Here is a 14567-nt window from a genome sequence, read left to right as displayed (position 1 = left end):
AAGTTAGAGGTCTCTCTGTATGGAAATTTCTACAAGTTTTGCATTGCTAAACATTTACTTATTTATATGTGAATATATACTTACATTGTTACTACTATCATAGCAGATGTTAAAGTTGTAGTTTATGGAGAATGGGTACATTTGAAGAATGTTATGCATTATCACTAAGAAAGAGGTGTTAACTGATAGTGGTTTTAGTTTGGTTTATATGGTGCAGGCATTAGTGTTGTTGTGTGTGGTGTGGTTATTATAGTATTTTCAGTGATTAATTAAGCACATAGGAATCTTAAACAAAAAGCAAACCATACTTTTGAATAGGATATTACTAAATATACATAATTTTTGTAATTCCTCGTGCAATTGTAAAAAGATAGAAAGTATAAAACTATGAAAAATTATGAAAATTTCATATTTAATTTTGCTTTAAGTGTTATATAATGCATTGTAAGAAGAAAAGATTTGTAAGCTTGTAGCTTAGGGACTAGGGGAAAGAATCATAGAGTCCATTTTTACCTTAAATTTTATGGGCCCATATTGGATAACAACTTAAGTTCTTTTCACTTTTTGCAACAGTTAAATTTTTACTTGTTTGTAGGTGATGTTATTTTTTTAATGTTTGAATGTTAGAATAATTTCTAAATGTGTAAATTAAATCATCACAGAAAGGACTGTTGCTCTTTTTTACAGTGGGATAACTTGATTCCTTTTATTTGGGGTTAATTGATAGAATTTTACTGCTAAATGCAGATACTGTGGTCTTTTAATGGAAGGACTGTTACCAAGTCCATAACTCAGTACACCTTTTGGTTCATAGCAGCGCTTACTCTTCAGCTAGGACAGCACTTCTAAAACTTTTGGGTCTCAGGATTCTCTTATGCTCTTACTCTTTTTGAGTACCTCAGAGCACTTTTGTTGTTGTGAGTTGTAGCTATTGATATTTACCATATCAGAAATTAACACGGAAATATAAAAATGTTGCTATATTTGTTTAAAATAAAAATAATAATTGAGACATTTTAAAATCAAGGCAATTTTGTTGATATACTTTCCAAAACAGAAAAAGTGAGAAAAGTAACATTGTTCTACGTATTTTGCAAATCTCTTTAATGTCTGGCTTAATAGTAAACAGCTAGAATCCCATATCTTCTGCGTTTAGTATATTGTGATAACACAAGTCCCATAGTCTCTGGAATGAGAGTGAAAAAAACATTTATGTTATTACAAAATAATTTTGATATTACTGACTTCCTGCAAGGGTCTCACGGACCACCCCTGTCCTCAAGGGCTTCAGGCCACATGTTGAAAACTGTTGACCTAGGAGTATAAGCATTTGTGCTAAAGGTTAAGAATGCCTTAATGCAAAATTACCCTGAAAAAAGATAGGGTAATAGTGTGTGATAATTCTGTACTTAGCATTTCTAGCCACGATTTAGGTTTTCTTAATCAGAGCTGTTTAAATTAAATCAGGAAGTTTAAATTTCCTAATAAGTTTGTTAGTACTTTTGTTCTAATTCTTCCTATTTGTGTTAGGCTGTTCTTGTGTTGCTATAAAGAAATGCTGGAGTCTGGGTAATTTATAAGAAAAGAGGTTTAGTTGGCTCACGGTTCTGTAGGCTGTATAGGAAGCATGGTGCCAGGCATCTGTTGAACTTCTGGTAAGGCCTCAGGAAGCGTACAATCATGGCAGATGGCAAAGGGGAAGCCAGCTATCACGTGGAGAGAGTGGGAGCAAGAGAGAGAGAAAATGAGGGGGAGGTGCAACACACTTTTAAACCAAATCTCATAAGAACTCAAAATCATGAGAACAGCACAAACCCATGAGGGATCTGCCCCATTGACCCAATTGACTCCCATCAGGCCCCACCTTCAACACTGAGGATTATAACTCAATGTAAGATTTAGAGGGAACAACACGCAAACTATATCACTATTTTACATTTTACATGAAGAATTCTAGACCTGAAAATGGATCATGATATTACTATGAAATGGATCATGATATTATTTCCTTACTGGTCTAATTAACTAATACTTATCTGTAAGGACCTGAAGTATTTAAAAACTTGACACAAAGTACCAAGCAGTCTTTAATAGTTCCTATGTATTACTGTTGTGTGACCTAATTTTGTTTTGTCACTTAAAGGGAATACCAACATATAAAATGAGATATTTAATGAAGTGAATTTTGGGGGAGTGAGGGTGAGATTGTATTTTCAAATATGTGAATTTTGTGTTCATACTCCTTGAGCTTTTCTTGGGAAAAAATAAACTTCTCTTGGAAAGTAAAGATATTGGAAATTATCAGACATAACTTTCATGAATTCACAGTGGATAGCTTTTTATATTAGTATCAAATAAAAATAATTTTAGAACCACTGGAATGGGTGGAGTAAGATTTTGTAATTGAAAATTCACTGGGTATAAGAACAGACCTTCTTTCTGAGCCTCTCATGCCCTCTTTTTCCTTACCTCTCCCATTTCTAAAAAATCTCTACCTTGTGATCTAACCTACCATTTACGTTGCTGTGGTGGTTTTGGTTTGTTTTTGCTTAGGGTATACCCTGCCTCAACCTCTGTTTGTTAATTACAATTCTTCTTAACTCTTAAAAATTTAAGTTTTTTGCTCAGTGATAAAAAAAAACTGGACAGACTTGTTCTGGGAAATAAAATTATAGTTTGGTGTAAATATCATTTTAAGTTTTTCTTTGTGGTCCTAGAATCTTTAAAGTAAGCACTTTTTTTCCTGATTGCAAAAATAGCATACGTTTGTAATCAAAATTAGGAAAAGTTTAAAAAAAAAGTGAAAGCAGAAATCACCAGTGCTTCCAGTAATGTTAGCTTTCTGCTTTTTTCTTGTGTTATCTTTTCTATTCGTATGTATGTTTAATGACTGTATTAGTCCGTTTTCTTGCTGCTGATAAAGACATACCTGAGACGGGGCAATTTACAAAAGAAAGAGGTTTGTTAGACTTACAGTTCCATGTGGCTGGGGAGGCCTCACAATCATGGCGGAAAGTGAAAGGCACATCTCACTGGCAGACAAGAGCTTGTGCAGGCAAACTCCCGTTTTTAAAGCCATCAGATCTTGTGAGACTCATTCACTATTACGAGAACAGTACAGGAAAGACCCAGTCCCATAATTCAGTCACCTCCCACTGGGTTCCTCCCACGACATGTGGAATTGTGGGAGTTACGATTCAAGATGAGATTTGGGTGGGGTCACAGCCAAACCATATTAGTGACTCATTAGAAATGTTTTATTTTAAGGCCAGGCGTGGTGGCTCATGCCTGTAATCCTAGCGCTTTGGGAGGCTGAGGTGGGTGGCTCACTTGAGGTCTGGAGTTTGAGACCATCCTGGCCAACATAGGGAAACCCTGTCTCTACTAAAAATACAATAAAAAGATTAGCTGGGCGTGGTGGCAGGTGCCTATAATCCCAGCTATTTTGGGAGGCTGAGGCAGGAGAATCACTTGAACCATGAAGCGGAGGTTGTGGTGAGCTGAGATTGCACCACTGTATTCCAATCCAGCCTGGGCAATAGAGTGAGACTCCATTTTTAAAAAAGAAATTTAAAAGTAATACATGGTTTAAAACAACAAAAATTTTAATCAGCAGTATTATAAGAAGTAAGTAATAAAAGTTTGTCTTTCACAGTTATCTCCAAAGATAGTTGAAGGCTGTATTATATTCCGTAATATGGGTATGACATATTCGGTTGGTGCAAACATAATTGCAGTTTTGGGCTGTGAATTTTAAATCATTATGACTGGTCTCAAGTGCATCTTTATTAATCAAAGTAGGAACCATTACAGTTAACATATTTTTGCCAACAAGAAATAAGTGTTTATTCGTGTAGCATAAAAATTGGTGCTTCGGGATTTGATGAACTCTTGGAAAGCATTTTTACTGTATCTTACTGGTTGTGGAAACGTTTTCCCTGTAAAACGTTGTCAAGATGCTTGAAGAAGTAGTAGTTGGTTGGCAAGAGGTCAGGTGAATATGGCAGATGAGACAAAACTTCATAGCCCAATTTGTTCAACTTTTGAAGCATTGGTTGTGCGATGCGCAGTCGGTGTTGTGGTGGAGATGAATTGGGTCCCTTCTGTTGACCAGTGCCAGCTGCAGGCATTGCAGTTTTCAGTGCATCTCATTGATTTGCTGAGGATACTTCTCAGATGTAATGGTTTCGCTGGGATTCAGAAAGCTGCAGTGGATCAGACCAGCAGCTGACGACCGGACGTGACTATGACCTTTTTTGGTGCAAGTTTGGCTCTGGAAAGTGCTTTGGAGCTTCTCAGTCCAACCAGTGGGCTGGTTGTCACCGGTTGTCATATAAAATCCACTCTTTGTCTCACATCACAATCCGATTGAGAAATGGTTCATTGTTGTGTAAAATAAGAGAAGATGACACTTCAAAATGATGTTTTTTAAAAAATGTTTGCTCAGCTCATGAGGCACCCACTAATCGACCTTTTTCACCTTTCCAATTTGCTTCAAATGCTGAACGACCATAGAAAGGTCGACGTTGAGTTCTTTGGCAATTTCTTGTGTAGTTGTAAGAGGATCAGCTTTGATGATTGCCCTCAGTTGGTCATTGTCAGCCTCTGATGGCCAACCACTATGCTCCTTATCTTCAAGACTCTTGTCTCCTTTGTAAAGCTTCTTGAACTGCCACTGCACTCTATGTTTGTTAGCAGTTCCTGAGCCAAATGCATTGTTGATGTTGCATGTTGTTTCCACTGCTTTACGACCCATTTTTGAACTTGAATAAGAAAATCACTCAAATTTGCTTTTTGCCTAACATCATTTCCACAGTCTAAAATAAATTTAAAATAAACAGCAAGTAATAAGTCATTAGCAAAAATACATAAAAAGAGAAACACGCATTAAAATGATGTATAACATGACGACATTTAAGAATGTATTCCAGTATCAAACAGCAATTTCCAACAATGCAAAAACTGCAATTACATTTGTACCAAGCTAATAATTTGTTTAATTAGCTTAGAGTTGGTGGATTTTTAGATAGCTGCCAATTCTTTTTGTAACTATAACAAACAATGAAGCTTGAACATGATTATATGCGTACTTATGCTTACTTTGAAAATGATAGGGTAATTTTCCTCCAAAAGCAAAAGGATAGAGTAATTTTCCTCCAAAAACAAAAGGATAGGGTAATTTTCCTCCAAAAATGTGCTGCTTTCTATTCTCATCAATGTTTTAACCTACAACTTTGTCAGTTTTGACTAATTAATTTTTAAATTATGAATATGCCTTTGAAACTATACCAAAATTTGACAAGTGGTCATTTCTTAAAGGTCAGTTACAATGTAGAGTATAGAAATCATACCAAAAAACTTTTTCTACTCTCATACATTAAAATCCATTGTAGTTTGAATGAACCATTTGTGACTACATGCATTGTCTTTTGGAGGACACTGGTTCATTGAGTTATGCATGTATTTCAAATACTAACACATTTCACTACCCAACATTAAATCATAATAGCTAATATCACCGCAATTTCATCAGAACAAGTTTTTAAGTGTTGGAAAACTGTCAAGGTCATCATAGCATACAAAAATGTTTACAAAATTCGAATTGCTTGAAAGCTTTAATTTTATTATTGGTAATAAATGTCAGTTTTTCTTGAAGTAAGAGTCTCTTCATTCATTCTTGAGAATGCTTTTTATTTATTTATTTATTTTGCTTCATTGTACTCTTGAATAGAAAAGTTAAAAGTGGGTGTTTTTGTCTTGCTCTCAGTCATTAATGGAAAGCATTCAATCTTTCACCATTAAATGTGATGTTAGCTGGTAGCTTTTCCTAGATTCCCTTTATCAGATTTAGAAACCTTCTATTCCAAGTTTTTGAGTGTTATATCAAATGCTTTCTTAGCACCCATTAAGTTGATCTTAAGGTTTTTGCCATTTCTTCTATTATTATGGTGAATTATGTTGGTGGATTTTTGAATATTAACCCAACTTTGTATTCCTGGATTAAAACATTCTTAGCATGGTTTCTCATTCACTTATGTATCCGTAACGCCCAACCCAGTCCCATAAAGATATAGTGTATGTTCAGTAAGTATTTATTCAATTAATTAAGACAGTGAAATTCCCTAAATGGTTTTCCTGTTTTGGAAACTGTTGAAAACTTTTGAAAAAACCAGTCATTTTATAAACCAAAACATACTGCTATCTATCTTATTCAGCAGTCATTTCTCAACGTTAACTATTGGGAATATAGATGGTGATTCAGAAGGTGATTCAGAAGGAAGCAGAGAACCTTTTGACAGTCCTTTTTTTTTTTCTTTCTTTTTCTTTTTCTTTTTGAAACAGAGTCTTGCTGTGTCAGCCAGGCTGGAGTGCAGTGGCATGATCTTGGCTCACCGCAACCTCCACCTCCTGGGTTCAAGCAGTTCTCCTGCCTCAGCCTCCCAAGTAGCTGGCATTACAGGCACGCGCCACCACGCCTGGCTAACTGTTTTGTATTTTTAGTAGAGGTGGGGTTTCACCATGTGGGCCAGGCTGGTTTCGAACTCCTGACCTCAAGTGATCCACCGGCCTCAGCCTCCCAAAGTGCTGGGATTACAGGCATGAGCTACCGCACCCAGCCCGACAGTCCTTTCTTTGAAGAAGTTCAAAACCTTTTTATTTTTACTTTTTGTATATAGTTCTAACAAGCTTTGATCTGGTTTCCATGCACCCTGCATATCAGAAGTAACAAACTGGAGTGGAATAAGTTATTAGAGATTGTTAAATTGAGAGGATGTAAATTAACAACTTTCAGCGGCAGAGAGGGGAAAAAGCATTATGGAAAGAATTTTCAAAGCTTAGTAGCTGAGAGCTATCGATGTTGTGGTAGCTGAGAGCTGTCTGTAAATCTTAATTGCATCTCCAGCCTCTTAATGTATATAGCATTGTAAAAGCAGGATTTTAGAGTTGGACTAAACAAGCCTCTCATTCCCTGTTTTTGAACCTTTTCTCCACCTTTACACATGTGAGGGGTAGATATGACAAATACATATAAGAGTGGCTGTGGTAGGAGTGTCTTTGATTCCCAGTAGCAAGAGGAGTTGGAACAAGCGTGTGTGATGTGTGTGTGTTTGCAGGGGGTGCTGATATATACACATTGGGGTGTATCAGAATCTTCGTTTCTGGGGAGGGCACCATGTATGCAGTTTGAATTTGTATCCATTCCTGATATGATTACACTATCTTTTTTTTTTTTGAGAAGGAGTCTTGCTCTGTCGCCCAGGCTGGAGTGCAGTGGCGCAATCTCGGCTCACTGAATCTCCACCTCCTGGGTTCAAGCGATTCTCCTGCCTCAGCCTCCCGAGTAGCTGGGACTACAGTGATTACACTAGCTTACCTTCCCACCTGCAAATGTTCTGCTGCTTCACTCATATTCATATCCGAGAAATACTTGTCTTATCCAGATCACTAATATTATTATAGATAAGTAAACCGAGGCCCACTTGAGAGGTTGAATGACAAGCTAGCCACACAGCTGATGAATATTAGGTTAGACTAAGAATGTAGTTTTCTTGGTTTTTAGTTCAGTGTTTTCTGTTCCGTCCTGCAATAATTTATATTCAAAATAATAGGGTAAATAATAAGAATGTTATATTTAAAAAATGTTTTATTAAAAAGAATGAGAAGTTTTCATTAGATTTGTTTTCTCTTTCAATATACTGAAAAAAATCACTTGGAAGTAAAACAGACATTTGTGGTGGAAGAAGATAAATGCAGTGTTAAGTGTCAAACTAAATAATAGAGAGGGAGACTGTCTAAAAGAAAATGATAGTTATTTAGGAGTGGGCATTACAATGGGAATATATGTGAGTATATTCAGGGAGGAAAAGGAAGACAAGAGTTTTTAAAGGAAAAATGAGGAGGGTCACCTAAGTTGTTTTGGGAGAGTTACCCTTGGCTACAAGGATCATTAACAAGAATGGCATCAGTCCGAGGTTGGACAGGCAGTTCCTGGGCAGATGTCCTCACAGAGTAATTTTTTTTTAAGGTTGTGGTGGCTTTTGTTCCAGGCTGTGGTTTTTGCAGTCTTTTGTGGTAGTCCTTCTTATCAGGCATATATATGTGTGAGGACCCTCCCTTCATCTCCTTCCCTAGCTCTGTTTGTCAGGGTCTTAATACAAGTGACTCTGTTTTGATTCTGACAGCTTCCATGTAAAGTAAATTGATCACTTACATTTCAGTTTATTGGGAATCTGTTAGATCTGAAAATAAAATACAGATGACTTCATATTTGGAGTCTGTATTATTCATACTTCATATTTGGAGTTTGTATTATTCTATATAGCTTCATAATTATTACTATCTCTTACTGGCTTAAGATGAAAGACTTTATTATCTCACAATTTCTATGGGTCAGGAATACAGGCATGGCTTAGCTGGGTCTTCTGTTTAGAGTCTTACCATGTGGAAATTAAGGTGTAAGCCTGGACTACAATCTTGCATGACCCTCAGTGCTCTCTTCCAAGTTCACTGATTCTTGTCAGAATTCAATTCCTCATGGCAATAGAACTGTGGCCCTTACTTCCTCGAGGATTCCTGTCTGGCATGTAGCTGCCTCCACTGCATGGTGGTTTGCTACTTTAAGGCCAGCAGGAGAGTTTCTCTGCTGTTTCCAATATCTCTGACTTCTAGACCGTCTTTTTAAAGGCTCACCTGAATAGGTCAGGTCCACCAGGATTCTCTTCCTTTTGATCAACTTACAGTCAACTGATAGGAGGCTTAATTACATTTGCCATGTAAGTTAGCCTGGTCACAATAGTGAGATCCCAGGAATCATGCTCACATTCAAAGGGAGGGGTTTATACAAGGTGTATAAGCCAGAGGATGGGAATCTTGATAGTGGTGATCTTAGCAGTAGGCCTGTCACATGGTTATTAAAGCCAGTAGTGACTCTCTTGTTCAATAGAACTGGAATCTTTCCTATGTGCTAAGCCTTTCTCCAGGCCATGGAAATATAAAGCTAAAAAGCCCAGCTTTTGTCCAGTATTAAGGTGGTAGAGAGAAACAATGAAGTACTGTTTATAATGTAATTCAGTCATGCAGCTGCAATAAAGGTGTATCCAGGCTACAATGTGAACATCAAAGAGAAGGTATTGGGAGGTTGGGAGGTTTGGTCAGAAAAAGTATGTATCTGGAAAAAGTGATAGTACTGCTTTAGTTCTTGAAACTATAAAATTTTAAATATCAGTTTTTAAGAGGAAAACCTTAGTATTTAAGATGATGAAATTATTAAATGAGTATTTCTTTTTCCCCAGATGGTATACCTCAAGTTTACTATTTCGGCCCTTGTGGTAAATACAATGCTATGGTGCTGGAACTGCTGGGACCTAGTTTGGAAGACTTGTTTGACTTGTGTGACAGAACATTTTCTCTTAAAACAGTTCTCATGATAGCTATACAACTGGTAAGTAAAATAAGGTATTTGAAGTTGTTTGAACAATTACATGGTTGTTGGTCACAAATTCATATTAAAAGTTTAAAGTTCTGTGATTTTGGCTTACAGAGCATTTGACCTAATACAAATGTTTCTACTTTTCATATTTTCTTTCTGGGATCCATGTAACTTAAAATAACTGAGTCAAGTATATTTTACTTGTATAAAAACTAATAATTGCTTTAAGATCAAAGTGCTCAGTTTGCGAATTAAGTTGTTGCTAGCCATTTCTTCATATAAAAGATGAATACTTCAAAAGAGAACCCTCAGAAACATAGATTTTTTTTTTTTTTTTTTTTTTTTTTTTTTGAGATGGAGTCTTGCTTTGTTGTCCAGGCCAGAGAGCGGTGGCGAGATCTTGGCTCACTGCAACCTCCACCTCCCGGGTTCAAGCGATTCTCCTGCCTCAGCCTCCCGAGTAGCTGGGACAACAGGTGCATGCCATTACGCCCAACCAATTTTTTGTATTTTTTGTAGAGACAGGGTTTCACCATGTTAGTCAGGATGGTCTCGATCTCCTGACCTTGTGATCCACCCGCCTTGGCCTTCCAAAGTTCTGGGATTACAGGCGTGAGCCACTGTGCCTGGCCAGAAACATGGATTCTTAATTTTGGTAATAGACTTTATGACCTGGAAAAACAAGAGGCAAACTAATGAGAGAGTCTTGATAAACTACTTAGACTTCAGGGAATCTGTTGGATAACAATTAGAGAGTGATTTTAAGGCAGTTTTGAAATAAATGCCAATAGAAGTGTGCTGCAGAAGTCTCAAAATTGTTTTTACTCATTGACTCATTAATTCTACTTCTACAGATTTATCCTGTGGATGTTTTCATAGGTACTTAAAGCTTTATATGAAAGGATGTTTATAATAAAAAAATGAGAAGCAACCCAAATGTGCAGAAATAACAGGGTTAGTTGAATAAATTAATATCCAGAGGAAAATATGCAGCTATTAAAAAGTGCATATTAAAGATTGTTTCATAGGCTAGTTGTGGTGGCTTGTGCCTGTAATGCCAGCACTTTGGGAGGCTGAGGCTAGAGGATCGCTTGAGCCTAGGAGTTCGAGATCAATCTGGGCAACATAGTGTGACTCTGTCTTTACAAAAAAAAAAAAAAAAAAAAGCCAGGTGTGGTGGTTGCTTGTGTAGTCCCAACTGCTGAGGAGGTTGAGGCAAGAGGATTGCTTGAGCCCGGAGGTTAAAGGTTGAAGCTGCAATGAGCTGTGCGTTCCATCCTGGGTGGGCAGAGTGAGACCCTGACCCTGCCCCCCTGCCCCCCCCCCCACAAAACATCAAAAAACCAAACAACTGCCCCCAAACAAAACAAAACAAAACAAAGAATATTTCATGACCTTGAAAATGCTCATATCATTAATTAAGAATATATAGACATAGAATATTGTATATTATATGCTGCAAAGTTTGTTAAACAAACTAGAATGGCCTGTGTAACTGTATGTTTACATTGCATTGTTAACCATGATTATCACTAAATGAAGCAGTTTTATTTTCTTATTTGTAATGCTCTATTTTATGACAGTTTGTACAATGAACATTGAGAATCTGTAAAATAATTAACAAAAATGAGCTATATTATTAATATTAGAGTTGGATTTCAGACTTTTCTAGCTTTATGATCTTCCTAGCTTTAAGATTAATCATTTTTAAATGTTTAATACCTAGGAAAAGGTAAGGGAAACATGTTATGAAAAGAAAAAGATATTGAATAGTGCTGTTGTTTTTATTTAATAGTTTAGACTCTTAAGTTTCTTTAATATACTTCTAAAAGTAGCTTGGTTATTGAACTGATAAGGAAGTCTATATTGCAACTTTTTGTATATGTCTGCTTATACTTTTGGGTTCAAGGTCATATCATTATGGCTTTTTGGCTTTATGAAGTAGCATCCTCTGAAAGTGTTCACTGAATCAGGCTTACTGATATGAAAGGAATCATAAAATTCAAATACTCTCGTTTAGCAGTGACCATAATAGTAAAGGCAAAGATTTTAAATTGCAATTTGCTATGTGAAGAACGATAGGCTGACATCATTTTACTTTTAAAGGGTTGAAACAATTTCCGATTTATTTCTTTTGTATGTTTTCATTCTGTCTTGCCTTTATCATACTTGCTTAGGCTAGTCAAAGCCCAAAATAAAACTTCTCTTCTTTTTTTCTTAAACCAAGATTTCTCGCATGGAATATGTCCATTCAAAGAACTTGATATACAGAGATGTAAAACCTGAGAACTTCTTAATAGGACGACCAGGAAACAAAACCCAGCAAGTTATTCACATTATAGATTTTGGTTTGGCAAAGGAATATATTGATCCGGAGACAAAGAAACACATACCATACAGAGAACACAAGAGCCTTACAGGAACAGCTAGATATATGAGCATAAACACACATTTAGGAAAAGGTATGTGTACCTTTCGTAAGTATGGAAGTTTGAATTTAGTAGCTGTGCTAACACTGTGAGTTTTTGTTTGTTATGGTTCAGTTTTTGCAGATTATAATAGCTTTTATTATGATTTTCATTTATCACATCTACCTAGAGTTTACTTTCACTTATATTTTAATAAAACTCTTTGAAAGTAAGTTACTATAGAGTAAATGAGTGACAGCTATCTTTACATTCACTGTATTTTTTGTATTTATGTAACTTGAAGTGTTCAACTTTGATACAGTTATGGGGATGCATTTAATTATTTCTCTTACAAAATATGAGAGAATACCAAATTTTAACTGAATTCAGTGCATGTGGAAATTTTGGATTGAGACTATAGCTCTCCAATATGGCTAGCCACAGAAATAGCAACTAGCCTAATAAGTATAATGCTAACAGCATATACCTTAGAGGTGGGCAGAGCTGTTACCTGTATGCTAACTATGACTTCGAACAAGTTTAACCTTTTTAAGGGGTTTCTTATTGGTAAAAAGAGTAAAACAATATCAACTTCACAGGATTTTTTATAGCATTCTTCCTTCACCCAGGGTCGCATTTATAATAATCATGTCCCTTAAATCATTTTCATCTGGAACAGTTCCTCAGTCGTTCTTTATGGCTCATGACCTTAATATTTTTTTAGGAGCACAGGCTATTTTATAGGATATCTCCAATTTGGGTCCGTTATTTCTTTTTGACTAGATTTGGGTAGGCATTTTGGGCACAAATATCACAGAAGTGATGTGTTCTTACTGCATCATGTTGGGATCACTTGCTTGGATGATATCTGCCAAATTTCTCTACTGAAAAGTTTCTTATAGTTAGATTTTGGGGTTATGTAAACATGTTGTTCCTCATCAGATTTTTACCCTCTAGATTTAGCATCCATTGATTATTTTCTAACTCCATTATTTCTAATATTTACATTTCCTTATTTGTCAGTTGATATTCTAATGTCAGCAGAAGCTTTCCCTTCTCCCCCAGTTATTGACTTATGTCTATATGAACTGATTAATTCTTATCTTATTTAATGTAATGTATCGAATGCATTATCATTATTTATTTTGATAGCCAAAGGGTTCCAGATTTGGTCACCGGTTGCTCCTTCAAGCTGGCTTCTCTGTCCTTTTGACATGTTCTCATGAATCTTTGAGTACTTTCTTTCATTTGGTGCAGCAAGTTCTTATAAACAAACTCATCTTGCAGTTTCTCTTCTGCAGCCCCATAATCAGTCCTTTTCTCCAAGAAGTTCTGAATCCTTTTATTGGATAATGGTATTTAGAAACCAAGATTTGGCCACTGGATATGCTCAGTACTGTGGTATGTTGTTACTGCCAGGCCCTTTCTGCAGCAGAACTAGGAAATGTTTGTGCATATATGTATATGCATACACACATAGAAATATGCCTACATATATATATATATACACACACACATACATATGTTAATATCGGTTAAAAATTTTGAGTTTATACTGATACACTTTTAATTTCAGTCTGTCAGTACAAAATAGTATTTCCCTTTTCTATGTTTGTAATTCCCGTCCATTTTCCATATTTGCATCTTTTTTTTTTTAACCAACAGTGAGAAATCTGGCTATCACTACTTATAATATATTTACTTGTTTTTAGAAGCTGAGGATACTCAGAAAGTAGTTTCAGATTGCCAAATGATACCACTTTATATAGCAAGTCTAATAGAATTATAACATTTGTAATTCTTATTTTATTGAAGAGTTATTTTTTTATTTGAAGTAAAATGTACATTGGGTAAAATATACAACATTTGATTATATAATTTGTGAGTATTGATGAATGTGCAGACTATGTAACCCACACACTATCAAGATTTAGAACACTATCATTATCCTATAGACTTCCATTTTACCCCTCTTAGTCATTCCCCTCCTTTTCTAGAAGCAATCACTGATCTGATTTCTATCACAACAAATGAGTTTTGCTGATTCTATTACTGAATATAAATAGAACCATCCAACTTCTTTTGGTTGGTATAATGTCTTTAAGATTCATTTATGTTGTTGCAAGTATCAGTAGTTTATTCTTTTTTAATGCTCAGTAATATTCCATTGGATAAACATATCACAAACTGCTTATCCGTTCGAATGTTGATGGATATTTGGATTAAGTTTTTGCCTTATGAATAAAACTTGTATAATATTCTTACAAATCTTTTTGTGGGCATATTTTTCAGTTTGGTCCTGTGGCAGGTATTATTTAACTTTATAAGAAACTGCCTGTCTGTTCTTGGGAGTGTTCATACCTTTTTTTATTTCCACCAGTAATGAATGAGAATTTTGTTTGTTTCATATTCTTGACAACATTTAGAGTTGTCAGTCTTTTTCATTGTAGCTATTCTAGTGGCCAAGGGGTGGTCTTTTAATTCCTTGTGATTATTCTTTCTGAGATCTGTTTCATGTATTTATTGGCTATTTGTATATCTTCTTTTGAAAAGTGTGTGTCGTTTCATTGTTAATTTACAGAGTTCTTTATATATTCTGGGTATAATTATTTTGTCATATATATGCATTGTGAGTAATTTCTTTCAGTCTTTGCTTGCCTATTCATTTTCTTAATGGTATCTTTTGATGAGCAGAACTGTTAAATATTTTTGAAGTCTAGTTTATCAGT

General features: G+C 35.6%; 1 protein-coding gene across 8 annotated transcripts in view; it reads left to right on the top strand.

The window, feature by feature from the left end:
* CSNK1G3 (casein kinase 1 gamma 3) overlaps positions 1-14567 on the top strand; it is a 110543-nt gene that overhangs the window by 51991 nt on the left and 43985 nt on the right. For all 8 annotated transcript variants that reach the window (XM_032156557.2, XM_032156558.2, XM_032156562.2 and 5 more), the window contains exons 5-6: positions 9294-9442; positions 11658-11892. In XM_032156557.2, coding sequence (XP_032012448.1) covers positions 9294-9442; positions 11658-11892 — 384 coding nt within the window. The remainder of the gene's footprint in view (positions 1-9293; positions 9443-11657; positions 11893-14567) is intronic.

Source organism: Hylobates moloch, unplaced genomic scaffold (assembly GCF_009828535.3).
Source record: "Hylobates moloch isolate HMO894 unplaced genomic scaffold, HMol_V3 SCAFFOLD_6, whole genome shotgun sequence".
Taxonomy (NCBI): Eukaryota; Metazoa; Chordata; class Mammalia; order Primates; family Hylobatidae; genus Hylobates; species Hylobates moloch.
Note: the sequence above shows the minus strand (reverse complement) of the source record. Positions and strands in the feature narration are given on the sequence as shown.